The 22,721-nt window shown below is 36.8% G+C and overlaps 2 protein-coding genes and 1 long non-coding RNA gene across 4 annotated transcripts in view; all 3 read right to left on the bottom strand.

Moving 5' to 3' along the window:
- LOC127515910 (mitogen-activated protein kinase kinase kinase 11) overlaps positions 1 to 12,242 on the bottom strand; it is a 27,900-nt gene extending 15,658 nt beyond the window's left edge. The window contains exons 1-2 of one of the 2 annotated variants that reach the window (XM_051900064.1): positions 11,665 to 12,242; positions 10,634 to 11,595 (exon numbers count right to left, since the gene is read on the bottom strand). In XM_051900064.1, coding sequence (XP_051756024.1) covers positions 10,634 to 11,390 — 757 coding nt within the window. In that variant the 5' untranslated portion in view covers positions 11,391 to 11,595; positions 11,665 to 12,242. Of the gene's footprint in view, positions 1 to 10,633 lie in introns of both variants that reach the window. The other variant, XM_051900065.1, reaches the window with a different exon arrangement.
- A 3,804-nt stretch (positions 12,243 to 16,046) lies between these two features.
- drap1 (DR1-associated protein 1 (negative cofactor 2 alpha)) lies at positions 16,047 to 22,704 on the bottom strand. Its single transcript, XM_051900092.1, has 7 exons — positions 22,462 to 22,704; positions 21,649 to 21,721; positions 19,484 to 19,577; positions 19,284 to 19,406; positions 18,272 to 18,362; positions 17,454 to 17,545; positions 16,047 to 17,029 (listed from the first exon to the last, which is right to left on the bottom strand). The coding sequence occupies exons 1-7, from the start codon at positions 22,501 to 22,503 to the stop codon at positions 16,867 to 16,869; spliced, it is 678 nt and encodes a 225-aa protein (XP_051756052.1). The 5' UTR covers positions 22,504 to 22,704; the 3' UTR covers positions 16,047 to 16,866.
- On the bottom strand, positions 20,253 to 21,642 carry LOC127515921 (uncharacterized). The gene is made up of 2 exons (XR_007930885.1): positions 21,335 to 21,642; positions 20,253 to 20,571 (listed from the first exon to the last, which is right to left on the bottom strand). It is a non-coding gene; the product is annotated as an uncharacterized LOC127515921 (long non-coding RNA).
- Positions 22,705 to 22,721: the final 17 nt, after the last annotated feature.

A 22,721-nucleotide genomic window follows, 5' to 3' on the forward strand; every position in this document is an offset into this window, starting at 1 on the left:
GGTCTTAATGAGTCTTGTCCACCTGGATACTGTTATAAAAACAAGTCCCGTCTGATCAGCCGTGGCGGTGGTGTTGCAACAATCTATAGAGAGATTCTTAACGTTACCCAGAAAACAAAGTACAGGTTTAATTCATTTGAAGTTCTCGTGCTAAACGTTACACTCTCAGATATAAGTAAAAAGTCGCTACTATCTCTTGCTTTGGCTACTGTTTATAGACCTCCAGGGCCTTATGCTGATTTCCTAAAAGAGTTTGCAGACTTTCTCTCAGACCTATTGGTCAACGTTGATAAAGCGCTGATTGTTGGAGATTTTAACATTCATGTAGATAATACAAATGATGCGTTAGGGGCTGCGTTTACAGATTTACTAAACTCGTTTGGGGTCAAACAAAATATTCCATTACAGTTTAGTATTAATGACTAACTGAGAAACTGAGAAAATCGAAAGCATCAGAAATGCAATTGTAAATGTACAACCTCTGACAGTGTTTAATGATTCAGCCTCAATTATCACCCCTCAAGAACAGTTGCAGTGCTTTACAACTATAGATCCATTTCAAATCTTCCATTTATATCTAAAATACTAGAAAAAGTTGTATCTGCTCAATTGTGCTCCTTCTTGCAAAAAAAATGCTATCTATGGAAAATTTCAGTCAGGATTCAGGCCTCATCATAGCACAGAAACTGCGCTCATTAAAATTACAAATGACTTACTTCTAGCTTCTGACCAAGGCTGTATCTCAATACTAGTGTTACTTGATCTCAGTGCTGCGTTCGACACTATAGATCATAAAATACTCCTAGATCGACTACAGAATTACACTGGTATCCAGGGACAGGCATTACGGTGGTTTAGGTCGTATCTATCAGACCATCACAATTTTGTTTATTTAAACGGGGAAAAATCTAAGATAACGATAGTAAATCATGGAGTGCCTCAAGGATCTGTGTTAGGCCCTCTGCTATTTTCAATATACATGCTGCCACTTGGTAATATTATAAGAAGACATGGAATTAGTTTCCACTGCTATGCCGATGATACTCAATTATATATTTCAACACAACCAGATGAAAACTCTAAATTATCCAATCTGACAGAGTGTGTTAAAGAAGTAAAACATTGGATAACCAGTAATTTTCTTCTGCTAAATTCAGATAAGACTGAAGTATTACTTATTGGACCAAAAACCTGTACACAGAATCTCTCAGACTACAATCTGCATTTAGAAGGATGTACTGTTACTCCATCCTCGACAGTTAAAGACCTGGGTGTTATATTAGACAGTCCTTCACGCTCTAAGATCACAAAACTCTGGACTTCTGGTTGTACCTAGAATATCTAAGGCCACTAAAGGGCGTTTTCACATTTGGCTCCTAAACTCTGGAATAGCCTTCCTGATAATGTTCGGGGCTCAGACTCGCTCACCCAGTTTAAATCTAGATTAAAGACACATCTCTTCAGCCAAGCATTCACATAATCCATCTCATATCAGATCAATCGCACATGACTATCTTTGCTTAATGTTATGAACAGCAGCTATGCTAATTATTCTCCATTTGCTTTTCTGTTTTATCTCGGGACGCCTGTCCTGAGGTGACTAGAGAGTACATCAGCTTCAGTTTGGATCCAGCCTCTTAAGAAGACCTCAGATGACCAACACCTGCGAGGACTTCAGATGATGCTACATTTTTCTATGTATCCTAATCATTTGTTAACAAAAACACAAGCAGTGCAAGCGTCCAGAGCCACTGATCTGATCCAGTGTCAGTCGCTGCACATCTGCATACACGTGTCTCTCTGGTCAGAAAACACGCTACAATTACGCCCGCGTATCTGAAGGAATGTGACCGTCTTCACCACACTCTGGATGCCACGGCGACACCGGCAGATGGTAACCACGGCAACCGGCTGTGTTTGTTTTGTTGCGGATGCCGGGCGCCTCGTCCATTCACCGTATGAGAGGTGGCCTTGTTCACTCGCTCCCACAATGCATCTCTGCTGATCATGATTCCTCTCGGTCTACAGCAAATCAACCCTCTAACCTTCTCACGTCCGTCTGTCTCTCCTGTGTGTGTGTGTGTGTGTGTGTGTGTGTGTGTGTGTGTGTGTGTGTGTGTGTGTGTGTGTGTGTTTGTGTGTGTGTGTGAGTGAGAGAGAGAGAGAAGCTGCCAGACAGTCTGTATGTCGTACAGAGACAAAGACTCGTTCTTCTGAGGGAAAAACCCCCAGCGCTCCACAATCAGACAGTCTATCAGTCAGACTCGAGAAACCACCTAGCAACCACCCAAAACACCCTAGCAACCACCCATAGCAACACCCCGGCAACGACACTAGTTCTACAATTTACCAGACATCTTATTCTAGGAGAGAAAGCATTCAGAGGGCTGAATCTCTGAAATCGGTCACTGATTAACTGTGAGCGGCTGAAGTTTAACCAGCGCCGGGTGTTAATCCTGACCCCTGACCCCTGACCTCTGCCGACCCCTCAGGTAGAACAGCGGCTGATTTAACGGCTTGAAAGAATCTACAGTTGTGTTCAGGGTTATTATCGTTAAATAAAACTAAAATTAAAACTATATAAAAAAAACATTTGTTACTTGAAATAAAATAAACATGAACTGAAATCATTTAAAATAAAATATAAAAAACAAACTTATTTTATTTCAGCTAGCTGCGAAAGCAACATCTCATTTTCATTTAGTTTAACTTGATGTACTGAAATAACTAAAACTGAAATAGAATTAATTATTTGAAGATTAAATCATAAGTAATCAATAAGATCAATATAGACATATTTTTAATAATAATAAAAATAATAAAAAAAGATCTGGGCCTAACACAGATCCCTGTGGCACTCCATAGTTTACTGATGTTATTTTTCCTCATTTAAATAACAAAAAACACAACAAAATTACTAAAACTCTTAAATGAAAATGGAAAATATAAAAACAAAAAATTCAAAATATTAATAAAAAAAATATATCAATAATACTAAAATAACACTGGATGTCACTGGCATCGCCTTGTTCACTGAATGAAAATGAGTGAGAAAACAGACAGTGCAGCAAATATCATGAATAAACAATAGACACGTGTGAAGAAGTGCGTGACAGAACAGAGTTCAGGGACTGGATAAGACGATTAAGACAACAGCATCTGCACTGAGCGCTTTATGCTCATGTTCAGTGTGTTACTGTGATCAGGGGGAGAGTCACTATTACTGGTGCTTTAAATCTTTGTAGTGTGACGTACATCAAAATGAAAGAGTAAATGTAGGGCGGGGCTTGGTTCAGTGCGTCTGTTGTTGATTGGATGTTGAGATGTGCAGAAGTCTATGCAGATGAGCGTGAGCTTGCAGGGGCGGGGCTTAAGTGCACTGAATTATGGGAAAATCCTGCATACGTCACCAGAGCGAAGACTGACGCTTCACTGAAAGATCCAGTTTGATTAAATATTACAAGGTCAAAACATTTTTAAAAAATTAAACATGTGCATGGATGAATCGTTCACAATGAGATCTGTGACATGCATTAAGAAAATAGGCTGAATTTACATTTCATGCCGATTTTAAGCACTAGTAATAGTGGACTTCAAACAACCATCAAACACGCTGAGCTTAAAAAAAAGTCAAACTAAATTTTCCACCAGTATTCAGATGATTTCGGTCAGTGTGTGTGTGTGTGTGTGTGTGTGTGTGTGTGTGTGTGTGTGTGTGTGTGTGTGTGTGTGTGTGTTTTCTGCCCCCTTGACATGTTCATTCCAGAGTGCCGCTGTCTTTGGGAAAAGGCTGAACTCCTGGTGCATGCTGGGAAATATTTCTAAGGCTGGAAAAAGGGGAATCCCGTGCCAAGCTCATACCTGCCTCCTCCCCAAATCTCCCTGTTCAATCTCCGGATGTGGCCTTTCCAAAATAAAGAGAGGCCGTGAGCTGCTCGTCCTTATCTCACACACACACACACACACACACACACACACACACACACACACTTGAAGTACTAAAATAACTAAAACTGAAATAAAAAATAACTATATAGACATTTAAAAAAAAACAAAAAAAAAAACAATGAATAAATGACAAAAAAACATTTACTAAAACTTTAAAATTATAAGTGCAAATATAACATAAATAAAGCTAATTCAAAATATTGAACTATAATTGTATATTCCCAGGATTTTTTAAAGCCCCAAACATCTTTTCATTAACTTATTTTTAGAGGTGTAAAATTCATCGAAATCACATAAGTTTTGCTCAAGGTTGTGTTCCTGTCTCATAGTTTGTGTTAGACACTCATCTACAATATGACTTATGTAATTTTTGTCCAAATAAAAGAAATTAAATTCGCCAACCACCCAGATGTGCAGGGGAATGACACAGCACTTTACTGAGCTCATATCTGAAAATACTGAGGAGAAGATCATCATTTTTAACATCACTGAATTTCCAGAATTGTTACGACCTTCAGAAGTCTTGATGTAGACTACATACATCCAGAGCATGAGCTGGTCTGCCAGGTAAAAAATAAGTGACATGACTAATGTCATAGTTAAACTAAAATTATGTGTGACATTAAAAACTATATGATAATCACAAACCATATTGGTTTGGATGACATGTTCATTTTTGAGTGAACTATCCCTTTAAGTTTATCAGCTTTGAAAGTCACTCGTTGCATTTTTTATCCTCCATGACTGAGATTTCATTCATTCGTTCTCGTCCTGCCATTGGCTGAGTCAGAAGTTAAACAGACCAATCAGAAGCATCACAGTGTTTCACTGTAGAACAGTTCCTGTCTCAGACAGGAGTCAGATTCATTCGCCGTACAGAAACACTGACACGACAAGAGGTTTGCAGATGATCAAACCGAATCAAACCGAATGCAAGTCTAGACCTTCAAGTGTTTCACTCAAATCCATCTCCAGGATCGAGACTGGCCCAAAACAAAACTGACGAGCAGTGTGATTATGACTGCAGTATTATCACTGATTATTATCTCATATTGCTGTTGTTTTGATATCAATAAATAAATCACATTTAAATGTGCAAACAGGACTGACTTGCAAAAGTGAACTAAAGAGCGTTTCAAAAGAAGCAGCGTGTTGACAAATCACATGTCATCATGACAGCAGGATTGCAAAGACAAACACTAAAGTTTTCATCAGAACTAAAGCTTACAGATTCAAAAGCCCTTCGCTGAGCAGAGATTAATGATACACAAAGATTCAAGTAAAACCTCCATAAATGAACAAATGTGCAAAATACTGAAGAATCTGAAAATGATGAATTGACAAAGTATGTAAATATAAGTGGAGAAATAAATTTAAACAAAACATATGATGATGTTACTACTATCATGTATTGTTAGGTTTATCAAAATTGATTTACACTGAGACAGACAGACATTTAACTACACTTCTCCTGGACAGACTTTAAATCAACATGCAGGTGTTTCTGTGCACCAGGAGAACGACAGATACGAGTAAACGACAGCGATCATATGAGATCTGACTGAAGGACAAATACCCACAATTACTGTCTCACACACACACACACACACACACACACACACAGACACACACAGACACACACTCACACTCACACTTCACTTCAGAGCAAACCTCAACCGCTTCACTGTTTATATCATCACAAAATGGAAACTATATTAGTGCACACACATTATATACACACACACATTATAGCTCTATATAAAGTTGGATATATAAGTAGATCTGCATGATTAATCAAAATAAAACTGAAATCAAATATGGCTTAGTGAGTTTTTTTAAAATTGCAAAGGCTGCAATTTAATTAAATAAATGAGTTTGCTTATCAACAAAAGAGCTTTAAGGGCTCGCTGCGTTTTTCTATCAAAATAAAAGATTGATGGTTCAATATAATAATAAAAATAATAATAAAGTATTATTATTATATTTTATATATATATATTTTTTTTTTCATTTACATTGAAATATTACAATAGAAATATTTCTTATTTTTATTTTATTTAGCTATTTTTATATTTGTATTTAGTAGTAATATTTACTATTATAATTAATATTACATTAGTTGACATTCGTTAACGCATTAGCTAACATTAACAATGAGCAGCAATGCATTTGTTACAGTATTTATGAATCTTTGTTAATGTTAGTTAATAAAAATACAGCTGCTCACTGTTCGTTCATGTTAGCTCAGGTCCATTAAATAATAATATTAACACACAACTTTTGATTTTAATGAATAAAAATGTAATGTTTTATTAAATGTTGAAATTAACATTAACTAAAGTTAATAACAAATGCTTCAGAAGTATTTTTCATTGTTAAATCAGGTTAACAAATGAAATCTTATTGTAAAGTGTTACCATTATTATTATTATTACTTTATTATTATTATTATTATTATATAGTCATATTGGTAATCACAAAATTTTGGCCAAATTGTACAGCCCTACAAACAAACACAGCAAACCTGGAACTTTGTTTTTATCAGAAAAAAAAAAAATTGCAAATCATTCCCCAAATCATTCAGCCATATATATATATATATATATATATATATATATATACACACACACACACACACACACACAAGTAAACCCAACTTTATGTGAGTGTGTAGTGTTTGTATGCAGGTAAAGTGATATATACTATATCACAAATCTCAACTGATTGCATTTTTATTTTATTTTTTTATTGCAAAATGTAAGTGTATTATCATCCAGCTCTAATCTATTAAATGCAACAATAAGGCATAAAGATATTAACATTAACATCATGATTTTCTGTAATGCTGCTTGGAAACAATGTGTGTTATGAAAAGCGCTGTATAAATAAATCTGACTTGGTGTCGCCATCATTACAGTCACTTCCTCTGTAGTTCCTGTAAAGTGATATTTTATCCCTGCGCTGGGAAACTCGGCACACACCTGGAAAACACCGCAGATGAAGACTTTGGACTGTAGACGGAGCTGAACCATGTTCAGATGCAAAACAATCTGTAGCTTTTTAAATGTGATTACAAGAGACACAAAAGACATTTGAGAGAAAACTGAAACTCCCGAGAAGGACAAACATCACAATGACAAAAGACAAGACAGCAAACCCATCCATTATCACGACGCTTCCAATCTAGATGTGACAGGACAAGTTTCTAGCATGAAATAATCGTTCTGTCCTCAATAAAAGTGTCAAATCAGATCAGATTGGATGCTTAGCATTCAGCTACTTGGAGGGAGATTTTGACCAATGAGATTTCACTGTGTATGGAGTCATGATCTGACAAAAATAGACCGCAGAATGAGCTCAGTGAGAGATCTGACAGAAGATAAAAAAACACAGGTAAGATTTTACAGCACATACTATAACAATGACCTGATTAATTCATATTTTAACCAAAATCACACAACTGTCAGAGTTGTTTCATAATTCACTGAACTGTAATTCCATCTGACCAATTAAACTTCACTTTCAACTACTGAAATAATGAAACTCTTCACATTAAACTCAGAAGAAACTTCACTATAAACTGTCATTTAAATGCTAAAGAAAGTTCACATGAAACTACTGATGAAATAAAGCTCTTCACCTAACTCTACTGAAGTTAATTCTATAATCGGTAGTTCAATGTGAAGAGTTTGTTTAATCAGTAAACTATTGCTTAAAGAAGAAACTCTTCATGTTAAACTACAGATTTAAGAAGAAATTCTTAACATCAAACTACTGATAAAAGAAGAGGCTGCATTAAACTACTGAATAAAGACAAAACTCTTCACATTAAACTACTGAATAAAGAAACTTCACATTAAACTACTGAATAAAGACAAAACTCTTCACATTAAACTACTGAATAAAGAAACTCTTCACATTAAACTACTGAATAAAAAAGCTGCATTAAACTACTGAAAAAAGAAACTTCACATTAAACTACTGAATAAAGAAACTTCACATTAAACTACTGAATAAAGAAACTTCATATTAATTAAACTACAGATTTAAGAAGAAATTCTTAACATCAAACTACTGATAAAAGAAGAAACTGCATTAAACTACTGAATAAAGACAAAACTCTAATTAAACTACTGAATAAAGAAGAAACTCTAATTAAACTACTGAATAAAGACAAAACTCTAATTAAACTACTGAATAAAGAAGAAACTCTAATTAAACTACTGAATAAAGAAGAAACTCTTAACATCAAACTACTAATTAAAGTAGCGGCTGCATTAAGCTACTGAACAAAGAAATTGTTCACATTAAACTATTGAATAAAGAAGAAACTTTTCTCAAACTAATGAATAAGGAATAAACTCTTCTCATTAAACTACTTAATAAAGAAACTTCACAATAAACTACTGATCAAATAAACTTCTCTCATTAAACTACTGAATAAAGAAGAAACTTCACATTAAACTACTGAATAAAGAAGAAACTTCACATTAAACTACTGAATAAAGAAGAAACTTCACATTAAACTACTGATTATAGAAAATCTTCACATTAAACTATTTAATAAAGAAACGTTACCATAAACTACTGATTAAAGAAACTCTTCACATTAAACTACTGAACAAAGAATAAACTCTTCACATTAAACTAGTGGTGAAATAGTGAATCTCTTCTCATTAAACATCTGATTAACTGAAGAATCTCTTTACATGAAAATACTGCTGAAATAATTTAACTCTTTACACTAAACTACTGATTAAACGCTGAAGAAACTCCACACATGGCAGTGACCTGAACAACAGCCCATAATCCCCCGTCATCGACCTCAGCACAGGAACAGAGGGAGGCTGTCTTTAGAAAATGAGTAGGAAGCGAAAAATGAAGTTAGCTGGGGGAGAGAAAAAAAAAAGAGAAACAGACGAAAGAAGAAAGAAAAACACAGGATGCTGCGATCTGAAACGACGGAGCTCGAGAGACAAGTCAGGGCAGGTCTGGGACAAAGAGCTTGGAAAGAATTAAAAAACAACAGGCAGAGAGAGAGAGACAGGGAAAGAGAGACAGATAAGATCGAGAACTACAGCGAGGGAATTGTGCTGCTTTGGCTGCAGTGTGTTGCGAGCCGGCATTAAAAAGTTTGTTTTACGCAACTGAGGTGGTTTCCAGCCCGCCGGACACGCTCTCTCCCGACTCTGTAGGGAAGTGAAGGATCATGGGATATACGTGGGTGGACAATAACGCAACAGACGTGCAAGAGAGAGGGAAAAAAGAACGAATAATATAGGAAGGAAGACTACAAATACTCGTTTTTAAAATGCACTGTGTGTAAACCTTCATATTTCTGGCTCTATATTCTGGTCGGATGAGCCGCGATCAAAGTGTTTGCAATTTGCTGATAAATACACAGCTGTGACTGTGTTGACAGTGTTTTCCCACATTTGTTCACACATTTATTTTAGTCTCAGTAAAATCAGATTTTACTTTTACATTTTCTTAAGGAACTGCTTGACGGTACGGAAGTATCTGTCGCTGTCATAGGCTCCTACATGAGAAATAAACATGGTACGATATAATCAGCAATACAAACACAAAGTCCAGCTCAGTACTACATGTCTGTGTCCTAATATGATCCTTGACCCGTGTGAGGTCTTCTTATCGAGTTTCACAACTTGGCAAAGTGTGTGTGTGTGTGTGTGTGCGCATGTCATTTGATATCCAGGCCAACAACATTCCCTTCACAAGTGTGTGATACATGCCATGGGAATATCCTCTTCCCCCCGAAACGGGCAATTCTCTCAGAGTCCTGGAGCTCAACCAAATAACCCAAATAAATACAATCTAGGCCCAGACGGAATCATTGGAATCCTGTGGAATGGATTTAAATAGGGTTGAAATTAGCAGAATGTTGAACAATCAAGTTAAACACAACACCAAACCAAACGCACATGCGCTGGGTAGACGATGTAGAAGTCTGTAAATGAAGGGTGTTACGATTCTGCGGAAACCTGCAGAGCCTTTTCCCGAGTTCTGCGGGCAAAGATTCCATGTGGGCCTGATAATAATCCCAAACCAAAACACAACAACACCAGCAGCAGCTGAATACAAGAATGGACCATACTGGATGCGTCTGAAACTGTGAGATTCATTCTAAGAGAACCCTTAAAGGGAAAAAAGATGGGAGGAAAAATGATATTACAAAGCTTTCTGCTTTCTCCTCTCCTCAGAGAGACTCTGCGTTTGCTCACAAAACTTTTGTGAGGTGGGAGGAAAAACTATATTTCAGTCTTTTGCAAATTCATGCAAATGTTTTGCGTGCAAACGCAGTGTCTCTCGGGAAAGCAATATTTTTGATGAGTGAATGCAAAAAGCATTAAAATATCATTTAAAATATGTATAATCAAAAGTACTTTGCATTTGCATGCAAATGTTTTGTGTAGGAAATAATGATATGGAAGGAAAAATTACACTATTACACAAATGTTTTGCGTGCAAACTGAAAGTTTCTCAAAGCAAGCAACACTTTTGAAATGTGTGAATGCAAAAGCATTTTTCCTGTCATATTTTCCCATGTCCCTTTAGGGGCTCCGCATAAATGGTGTTATGAAGGAAACTCAGCTGGAAACACTCGGACCACACAGGACTCGATTCAGTGATTCAGTCTGTCCAGAGTTTAAAGATGTGAACTTACTGTTGTTGGACTTGAGGTCTCGGTGGATGACGGGGACTATGGCCTCGCTGTGCAGGTACAGCATCCCTTGGGCGATCTGCACGGCCCAGTTGACCAGCACATGCGGCGGGATCCGTCTCCCGGCCAGAGCGCGGCTCAGCGGGCCGCCGGACGCGTACTCCATGATCAGACACAGGTTGGGCTCCTGCAGGCAAACCCCTTTGAGCGTGATGATGTTGGGGTGCTTGAGCATGGCGAAGAGTCTGGCTTCGTTCTGGACGTTCTGGGCCGTGACGCTGATGTCCTCGTCCGGGTCCTGCCGGGCCGCTTTCACGGCCACCAGCTCGCCCTTCCAGGTGCCCCGGTAGACCTTCCCAAAACCTCCCACCCCGATGACCTCCTCCAGGCTCAGCTCGCTGAAATCCACCGCCTCCGGCTCCAACTCGCTCACCACGGCCGGTCCCAAGTCTTGGACGACGCCAGAACCCGGCAGTTTGCCGTATCCGCTGGGTTTGAAGGAGACGTAGTTGGAGGGGAAGATTCCCACCTTGTTGTTGACCTTTCCCGCCCACCATCCCTCATCTCCGGATATTTCCGAATCCAGAGACAGGACCTCCACCAGGTCCCCTTTACGTAGGGTCAGTTCGTCCTTCCCCGTGGCCTCATAGTCAAACAAAGCGGTCCAAACCGGGTTGGTGAAGTTTCCCTTCTGAGTCTGATCCAGGCTCTTCCAGGTGGACAGCGAGCTGCGGGAGAATATGTTCTTCAGCGGCTCCATGAAGTTTACAAGGTTTACAAAGTGTAATGTGGAAGTTCAGGTGGGTACGTCACGACCCCTCTCGCCCTCAGATCTCTGTACGTCCGGATCATCGGTGGATGTGTCTCCATCAGTCATGAATCCCCATGTAGACGCAAAGGACGGAGTAAATGGACGCTCCAAGGTCCAGATCAGATCACTTGAGGACTGTCTTGACCTGCATACTCTAAAAACACCACTTATAAATATCATATAGCTCTACAGAGAGAATGAACACATGGATCTACTGGCTTACCCAGATGTCAAAGTCCTTCTGAAACTCCCAAGCAAGAGGACAAACATTAGACTTCAAGTCTCTGTTTAGCGGTCCATTGAGGGGTCAGTATTTTTAGCAGCTGGTTCGCTGTGGTTTTGCCCGAGCAGGAAACGCTCAGAAGAAGAATAGCAGGAAAAGCGAATTCAGCTGTGCGGCCAAACGCGTTCAGAAACGCTCTCTCATGACCGTCTAGAACGCATCGTCAGGTTTCTCCGTCCGGACCGATCATCGTGGGTCTTCTTTCAGATGTTTCTGAAGTTCCTTTCCGAGTTCCTTTAACTTCACTCGGTTTCAGTAGCAGGAAGAGGCGCGCGGGCTGCTCAGCTGATCGCGTCTCGCTGTTTTAATGGCGTCGCGTCATTTCAGCGGCTCCACGTCGATCGTCTTCATTCGTTCGCATCAGAAACGCTCGTAACTCCGTGTGTTGAGCCCGTTTACCGTGAACTCTTCCCGTCCGTCCGGTAGAGGGTGGGACAGGAAAAGTATCAGATGACTGTCGACTCTCCTCCTCCCTCTCCTGGCCACTGTGTGCGTGCGTGTGTGTGTGTGTGTGTGTGTGTGTGATTGTGATTGTGTACAAATGACAGACTCAGCTCTTTCTGTTTATCTGTATAATGTTGATTTATTCACGTGTTTGTTGTTGTTGCTATTTGTCCTTCAATAATAATACATTTTAAGTTTGTAAAGTAATTAATATAAAAGCACAAATATAAAAGCACATACTATAGGGGAATATTCAACAAGTTGTCACGTGTGTGTGTGTGTGTGTGCGCGCGTATAAATGCCTTACTTCATTGCATATATATATATATGAAAATGGGTTTTCAAGTATCAAAACAATAACTTTAATACAGCTTTGAATTGTTGTTGTTGTTTTTCAGTACATCGGAGGTTCTGTTTAATTTGTTTGTTTTTTTCAGAGCAAAAATTAAATATACATTTTTATCATGATTTACAGAAGACACGCACTAAAATGTCATTCAGTGTAACAATCTTGTCAGGCATATTTACAACAAAAAACCTATTTATGCCATATTAAATGCTAATTACTTGTAATTTTACATCTTTAAACTTTGCCACTATCCTAGGTTTTGCCCATTTGTCAGCAATAATTATTTACTCATTAAAAATGCAATAAAATGTAGGATGCTCACTTATTCTTTTATATATTGTAGTACGTACAGGTCAGAATAAGTATGTTGATTCATATCATTTTGACATAAATATAAGTGTTACACTGAATGACAATGAACATTATTTCACCCACATTTTGACATTTTATTCTCCCAAAAATGATTTGAAACCTTAAAAGTAGATGTTTTACTTGTGCTTTCTATGTATATAAAATCCCTTTTGTAAATGTCTATTGATGCGGACATCTAAATGTCTTTGACCCATAGTTTGCTTCATTTATTTTATTTGTTTTTTCTTTCATTGCATATTGCTTGGAATTATTGTGGGTTTAACAACCTCTTTTGTTAATTGAACAGGTTTAATAAAGGTTTTGAATGATTCTTTTATTGTTTAAATCCTAATGAACAGCTATTACATAGTCAAATGCATTTCAAATACAGATATGTGCTGGAAAAGCCTTTTTTTCCACTTTGTACAGTCCATTAATTGTTTTCATTATGGTGGCTTATCCCATACAGTGTGACAACATGCCCCGCCGAAGCAGTCAATGTGTGAGCAATTAACTGTATGATGTTTCATGGGCGATAAACTTCTGTTTCAGTGTTTTGTTTGTTTGTTTTTGACAGAAAAAGCCTAAATATTCTGAAGATTGACCCTGGGGAATGTCAATCAGAGTAAAAGCGTGGCAAGCCCTGATCTGCTCTGTAAGTGTAAGGCAGGTATGAAGGTAAAGAATCACCATCAGTGTCATCATCAGACATGATTCCTGAGGTCTCGAAGCCAGTGGCTGTAAACACGTCCAGAGGAAACGAAACCTTTCCGTTTGTCGAGCCTTTGATGGTCGTTTCCACCACCACCTTCCATCACACACAACGCATCAGTTCAGATGTGCTGAACGACACTCATTGAGATGAAAAACGAGGGTTAAAATAAATGATAGAGTGTGGGGAAGTATTTGCACAGGCTCAGTGAGAAGCAGTTGAAGAAACACCTGTATATTCACAACAGACGCACATTATTATTGTACTGCTGAGAGATCATCTGATATGTTTTTCAGTAGCCGGTGCTGATTTAGTAATGAGATGACAGCCTGTACGCTGAAATTAACAGAACTTTTTTTTTTCAGAACAGAAATTGAGCATGATATAACGTCAAGGCTGTTGGAAGTGATACATCACTCAGTCTGAAGAATGTTTTGATAATCTAAAGAGTGTTTAGTGATTCCATTAAATATTAAAGGTTTTTCAGGTGGAGAGGGCCAATGTTCATATGATGTGATGAATGAGAGACCCTCATTTTTAAGATAACACACACACACACACACACACACACACACACACTCTCTCTGAGGCCTGAGTCATCATTTCTGCAGGAAGGATGCAGTTGTTTATATAGTGTGTTGGTCACAACTGAGCTTCTGACTGCTAGCACACACACACACACACACACACACACTTTCCATAGACATAATTTTGATATGATTTATAAGCGGTTTTCCCTCATGTGTACCAAAAAATGTCCCCACAAGATCAAAGATTTCTGGTATTATTTCTATCCTTGTGGGGACGTTTGGTCCATAATGAAGGATTTATCCGGATCCCTTCAGTTCTCGTATAGGTTCAGTGTCAGTGTGCGATCTGAGGCTCGGTCTGTAACTCTATCATCCACCGCTGGGTCAAACATATAATCATGTGTTGGACGTCCTAAACTCAGAGTACAGCTGTAGTTTAGAGTGAAAGGACAAACAACATTACAGATGGAAACGCCACATCGGTGAAGATCCACGTCAGAGAGTTCAGCAGCTGAAGCTGAGTGACGCTGTACACCAGACAAAAACATGGATGCATCCGCCTGTGTGTGTGTGTGTGATGTCGAGAACGTGTTCAGATTTAATATGAAGGTCAGGGTTATTAACTAAAACCATAAAAGCAATAACTTTGTTACTTGAGGTAAAATATAAAAATGTGTGTATGTAAGAGTTTTTAATATTTCTGAAAGTGTCTCTTCTGCTCACCAAGGCTGTTTGTTTGATCAAACATACAGTAAAAACAGTAAAATATTATTATAATGTAAAACAGCTGTTTTCTATGTGAATATATAGTAAAGTGTAATTTATTCCTGTGATCAAAGCTGAATTTTCAGCATCATTACTGCAGTCTTCAGTGTCACATGATCCTTCAGAAATCATTCTGATATGATGATTTGATGCTCAAGAAACATTTATGATTATTATCAATGTTGAAAACAGTTTATATTTCTGTGGAAACCGTCATACATTTTATTTTTCAGGATTCTTTGATGAATAGAAAGTTCAAAAGAAAAGCATTTATTTGAAACAGAATCTTTTGTAACTGTTTAAAAGTTACAGTAAGATTTTTTTCTAAAAGAAATTAATACTTTAATTCATCAAGGACACATTAAATTGATCCAAAGTGACAGTAAAGACATTTTTATATGTGACAAAAGATTCTATTTCTACTAAATGCTGTTCTTTTTGAACATTTCACAATATATTCACATAGAAAACAGCCGTTTTACAATGTAACTACACTTTTTACTGTATTTTTGATCCAATAAATACAGCCTTGGTGAGCAGAAGAGACTCTTAGAAACATTTAAAAATCTTAACACTGTGAATGTGGTTGCGAATGTGTGAAACAACAAACATATTCTGCATTTCAATCCCTTCAGTAATCAAACTCAATCTGTTCAGTGAACTCAGGGTTCAAATGGTAAAGCTGGAAAGAAAATAAAGCCTATTATCACACGCATGAAGATTTTTACATCGTGACATCATTAAAGCACGTGTTCCTCTCCGTTCTCAGGATGAAGCATCAGACGCTCTTGATTTTGTTCAGACAAATTACTTACTGATTGTAAAGTACTTACACATCATAAAAACATTTTTATTGCATTTTATATCAAAACACAACTGTATTACAATGAGAATAATGAAATAAGCAGTGGAATTGTGCTTTAATTAACGGTAAATGACCAAATGCATCCCTTGAACACAATTAAATGTGTTTTGGACTGCTAAAATGTCAAACATCTTTAGATTTTGAGGTCACGCGTGTTCTTGTGTGATGTGTTCTTCATGTCTGTGCCGTTAAACGCGATTATCCAGGAATAACCAGATAATGTTGCAGATCACAGTCAAATCAAGCAGTGATTATAAGAGCTGACAAACGAAGATGATCATGAGTAAAGCACATGGAAAGAGCAAATTACTGAAACCTCAAAGTTTATTTCACTCATACAAAATCAAGAGAAGGTTAAAAGCGAACAGAGCGCAGCCTCGCTGTACACATGGAGACAAGAGAAAGTCAAGTTTCTCTCCAACCTCACAGAAAACATTAAAAGAGTCTAAAAGATATAAAACAAAGGGGGAATATCATTTATACAAATGTGCATCGTCCTGGAGAAACCAACAGAAAGTGTCTGAAACCATTAAAACGCAGCAGAAGCACTCGCCTGCAAATCAGATCATTCACGTCCAACTCACGACTTATTTGGGGTAAAAAGAAAAATGAATTGTGCCTCTGAGTGACGGCTAGACAGTTTAATCAATGGAGGAAAGAAGCTTTAATTGTAAAACTAGCTTAAAAAGGACAAAACCAGAAACATCAGAACTGACAAAAGCAAAAGAACAGAACTATTCGCTCTGCATTTCCCTTACAAAACAAGTCAAGGATTGACGAACATGAGCATCTTCTGCTAAAATGAAAGAAAAACCTCCTGAACGTCCTGGTCACGAGTCGAACGTGACGCAACGCAGACCGGAGTGACGTATGCTCTGAAAACCAGATCCGGACGAAAGTGCAAAAATACACGGGGGTAAATCTACACCGAAACACCTTCTCTCGCAAACTGAAGAAAAACGCCGACAATAAAACAAGCATAACTGTTCCTGGACAATAAAATAAGACTTTAAAAAAAAATTAAAACAGCTAATACAGAACCTATTCATCTTCCTGTGACGCTCGATACCTACGACCTCCTTCTGTCTCTTTTCACCGCGAGCAGCCGAAGAACAAAAGCGAAGAGCTACGAGTCGTAATCCTCGTCGTCGTCCTCGTCGTGGTTCTTCTGCGGCGCGGGTGCGGGAGCGGGCGGCAGGATCCCCATCAGCGACGGGTGCGGGGCGAACGGAGACACCGAGCCCTGCTGCTGCGAGCCCATGGGCACGTACTGCGGCGGGACGTCCGGACTGAGACAGAAAACACACCAGGACACACTCAACATCTGTGCATTACACAGCTTTAACATAAACTTGTGTACTGCTGCACTCTTCCATTGTTCTCATTTTTAAGTTGCTTCTGCGAAATGATTAAATGTAAATGTAATAAACCTCTTAATGTGATACATATCTGCCAGTCAGTCATGAAATCTGATCTGCTTCATTCATTATTAACTATTTGCATTTATTTGAATATTATTTACATTTTCAAAACGCATGTACTCAAATTGCTTGGAATCCACATGTATATTGTGAAAGTTACTTTCAGTTAAGAAGTATGAACATGGTTAAATAATATAATGTAATGCATGTGTCATTCATACATGAATGAAACAGATTTCTGCACTCAAATCAGTGCTGGTGTTTCAGGGTGGACTGTGGTGTGGAGGTGTACCTGTGGTAGTAGGAGGCAGGCTGTGTGTTTGTGCTGGTTTGAGACGTGTCCTCGTCCTCCTCTCCGTCTGTCTCACTGTCCTCTGAATCGTCCTGAACACAAAACACATCAACACACTCTTTCCGTGGCCACACCGATTTCATCGGAGGCGTTCTGCACCACAGCCAAACATTTACTAAAGTTATAAACTAGTGCTGTCAAACGATTAAATCGCATCCAAAATATATATATTTTTTAAAATATACAAATATAATATATTCTTATTAAATATACACATGCATGTGTGTATTTATATATATACATAATAAATATACACAGTACGCACACAGGTATTATGTAAACAAACTATTCTTTTGGATGAGATTAATTGTGATTAATCGTTTGACAGCTCTAGTTTAGTTCTCGTCACTTTAATGCAACTGATGAAACTAGTACGTTTGTTTGTTCTTGTTTTGTTTTTTTCCCCCAATCAACAGTGCAGTTTTGACCTGGTATGACTTATTTACAACCAGTCCTTTCAAATTAATGCTATTGAAAACAGAATAGAAATGAAAAATATAAGTGTAAAACAAAAACTTAAACTGGCATTCATTGAACGAATTTAAAGCGAAACTTTACAAATAAACTTTATCTGACAAATGTGCGCGATTTACACGTTATGTGTGCTTGATGTTAATTGCACTGTATTATCGCAGCACATTTTCGATGATAAAAACGTGACTACTTACAGAAAATACTGTAGGTCTTTTTGAATCTGAGTGTGATGTAATGAAATAAAGCACTGCATTGTGGGATACAGTAATTCAGGACTCATTTACCTCTTGCTCGGATTCAGTGCCTGAGAGTTTCTTGTCTTTGCCCTTCGCCCCAGCGCCGCCGTTCTTGCGGCCCGAGCCTGGCTTACGACCTCTGAAGACACCAAACACAAAACACTCAAACACTTTCAGTAGATTCTATGGCAACACTTTACAATAAGGTTCCATTGGTTAACATTAGCTATAGTTAACAAGCAATGCTTCTACAGCATTTATTAATATCAGTTAATGTAATGTAAATCTCAACGTTTACCAATACATCATTAAAATCAAAAGTTTTATCTGTTAACATTAATGCACTGTGAACTCACATTAACAAAGGTTAATAAATGCTGTAAAAATATATCGATCATTGTTATGCATAATGTAGTAACTAATGCTACCAAATGAGACCTTATTGTAAAGTGTTACCAATTTTCTTTAAATAATCATTTTGAAAATGCATTTTATTATTAGATTTATTGATTTTATTTAATTATTATTAGAATTATTGCAAAAACAATTACATTTATTCAGTTAAAACGTATGAACAAGGTTAAATTATATATATATATATATATATATATATATATATATATATATATATATATATATATACACACACACACACACAGTAATATAATATTTGTCTGTCATACATAAATGAAACAGGATTGTAATAGTCCTAATAAACTGAACAACAACTAATTGAACTCATTTAACTGACTGAATATTGTTTGTTCCACAGCAAGCCATATTTTAACCGTTCAAACTTAACTGAATAGATTTAAATTGTCTCCAATAACTTATGCTGATTATAATTTGAAAAAAATGTTTATTTAAATAAAATCAGATAAATGAATAGTTAATAATAAACTACACCATAAAATCTGACCCGTTTCATTCATTATTGACAAACGTGTCACATTAAGTTTATTAGTTTGTTCATGTTGAAACGGTGTAAAATGCATGGAAATTTTATGTAATTGAAACCATCAAATCAATTTTTTTTTTCTAGAACACTTGTGTATCTGACCTGCGAGGGATCTTCTCGCCGCTCTCCATGTGGTTCTCGTCTCCCTCTCCCTGCATGTCGGGCACTGCCGCCACCAGATCCTTCAGGAAGTCAAACTGCTGCTCCAGTTCAATGCACTGCTTTCTGCAAACACACAGACACACACGCATTGGCAAATGAAGTGATCAAACAACAGGAGTCATGTGATGGACGTGACGTACAAGTGTGATGTTGTCATGGTTTTGGCATTGCGTGACTGGGTGACGTGACAGGCTTTCGTCAGGAGAGACTCCAGGAACAGCTCGAGAGCACGAGCTCAACTCACAGTCAAGGAAAGAGCAGATATGAGGCGACCCAATGACAATCAAACAGCTCAGATTTCTGCACTGCTAAGAAAAATAATGTTTTAGGAATAAAATTTATTTTATTTATGATTTAATGCCATAGCAGCAGCAATGGCTAGATTCACGGCAAAAATCAACAGTATTTCAATAAAAAATAAATAAATAAAAAAATTATAACAATATCACTTCAATACATTGTTTACAATAATTTAACAATTTTCTTAAAACAATCAACTTACAAAAACATACATATATAACAATAACACAATAGTAATAACAATTATATAGAATATTTCAATTTAATGTATGAAAAAAAATTCTACATTTATTCCAGGAGAAACCTTTTTAAAAATGTCCATTAATATATTTTCTGAATAAAACATTGTTTAATATCATTTAAAATGGATATTCTATTAATATATATGTTTTACTTTAGAAATAAAATGTTGTAAAAACCTTTAAAATATTAAAAAAAAAAAAAAAAAAAAAAAAAGAAAACTGTAAATTTATAAAATAAATCAGAAATACTGTCAACAGACAGAAAAACAAACATTTTTTTACCACGTTTTTAGGAATAAAATGTTATATAAATCAAGTTGAATGATATATGAACTGAAGTGTGTATACTGAAGTGTAGAGAGAGAAAAAAAAAAAAAAAAAAAAAAAACACTCATCTTGAGTCAAAGATATGTATTGCAATTCAAATCTAGGATGACTGTTTTATATTACAACTTTTCTGAAATGTTGTTTAAATATGCAAATTAAATTATTTAAACATTGGACAAAGCCAGATTCAAAATGTGTGTTTGATTTTGTTGTATTTTTACAGAGGGGATTTAGGATTTCTCTTTTTTACCAGAAAATACTGTCAACAGCCAGAAAAAAATTCAAAATGTTTTGACAAATAAAAATGTTAAATATATAATCAGGTTGAATTATATATGAACAAACCCCACAGTAAAAACCTCCAGAATATAGATATGAATAAAACTAAGTTTTGGTGTATGGAAGCGTTACTCAAGTGGAGAAAAAAAAAAAAAAAAAAAAAAAAAACGTCTTTTTGATAAAACGGCCTTTAAAAGAAATGTGTAGCAGTTGAAAACTGGAGATGCAAATAGATGAAGTGTAATAAAATAAACACTTAAATGTGTATTTTGGATGTTTAACACAATGTGGCCAAATAACACTCAAAACAGGTCAGATTTCTGCACTGCAAAAAAAAAAAAAAAAAAAAAAAAGTTTTAGGAATAAAATGTTATATATATATATATATTAGACAAACCCCTCTGTAAAAACCTTCAGAATATAAAAAGGAATAAAACTGTACATTGCTAAAATAAATCAGAAAAGTCAATAGACAGAGGGAGGGTGAAAGAAAAAAAAACTTTTTTGATAAAACTACCTTCAAAAGATATGCATAGAAGTTGAAATCTAAGACAACATAGGCAAAATAAATATATAAATATGATCTAATTTGGATACATTCCAGAACATAAATCTGAACATTGGCTAAAGCCAGGTTCAAAATTTGTTTCTGATTTTGTTGACACATTAGAGTTAAAGATTTTTACAGAGGGGAATTTGGATGTCTCTTTTTTACCAGAAAATACTGTCAACGTCTAGTAAAACAAAAAACCAAACAAAAAAAAAAACACCATGTTTTTAGAAATAAAAATGTTAAATATATAATCAGGTGAATGATATATGAACAAACCCCACAGTAAAAACCTTCAGAATATAGATATGAATAAAACTGTAAATTTTGGTGTATGTAAATGTTACTGAAGTGGAGAAAAAAACTCATTTTGTAAAAAAGCCTTTAAAGATATGCATTGAAACTGAAATGTACAGATGAAAAAAAGATCAACTGTAGTAAAACAAACACTTAAATGTGTTTTTTAGGATATTATCTTTCCACTAGTCTGAAAGACGACATGTTATAGAGGCAAAACTCATCAGTGCATGAAAAAAAACATCGGTTTTGACGGTAGTGTCTTGGCTTTATTAAAGCACACAATCATGAGGTGACAGTGAAAGGATACAGATGATGACAGGAACTGCAGCGGCGACTTTGCCGATTTCTTCATCCGTCTGCATGATCTTCTTAATTCTGGCCTGCAATACAAAACACACAAAGACACTCCAGACATTCACTTCTACAGCCATCAGTGAAACTGAGCATCATCGCTTCATGAAAACTGAAACATGTAAGCCAGAGATCAGTCATGCATGATATTCAAATGCAAACTGTCTTCATTCAGATGTCAACAAAAGCACATGTTTGAGTTCATCTGTCACACAATCACAAATCATCAATAACAACAACAACAACAACTCCAAAACAATCTGAAATCACTCTGAATGACTCAAGTGTGAACGCAGTGTAAACCGGATCAGCTGATGGCTGGATCTGATATAATAATAATAATAATACATACATTTCCACACTAACTAGGGTCTTCAAACACTTTTAAAGCCTGTTAAACACACCAGACTGGATCAAGAGCACAACACATACAGGAGGAGAAAGAGGGAGGATAGCTAGCATTCATGCTAACCACCCTGATGCTCAAATCTTTACAATAAACCTCACTGAAAGACTCTGTTTGAGTAAATGTGATCCAGTACACTCCCCCACGTCATAAACTGATCGATTATATTAGATTAAACCCGATTAAAGCGGATTAATCCCAAACACAGTCGTTTTAGCGAGCTAGCGGCTAACCTGACTGAAAGCCTGTTTTTTTGTTGCGGTTTCTCTCATATTTCCATATTTAAAGCTTTGCGTCTCCATTAAAGGCCTTTTACTCGTGTATTCTGTTGGATGTGTGTGATGAGAGTGTGCTGAATCTTACCGGAGGGAATCTGGCGTTATATTTCTTCTTTTTGCTCGGCATCTCGGCGCAGAAACGGACCGGCGGCAGCAGCTCTTGCTCGGTTCCGTCACTCTGTCGCCAAACTCAATAAATATGAAGGATAAACTCGTTCGATTCCCGCTGATCCGTCGCTAAAGCGATTAAAGCGCCATCACTGATCACCGTACGTGCGTTTCTGCGATTTTTATCGGCATTTTACGGTGGATTTTTTCCTGATTTCCGGCTGCGCGAGTATTCGC

The sequence above is a fragment of the Ctenopharyngodon idella genome, chromosome 7 (assembly GCF_019924925.1).
Source record: "Ctenopharyngodon idella isolate HZGC_01 chromosome 7, HZGC01, whole genome shotgun sequence".
Lineage (NCBI taxonomy): Eukaryota > Metazoa > Chordata > Actinopteri > Cypriniformes > Xenocyprididae > Ctenopharyngodon > Ctenopharyngodon idella.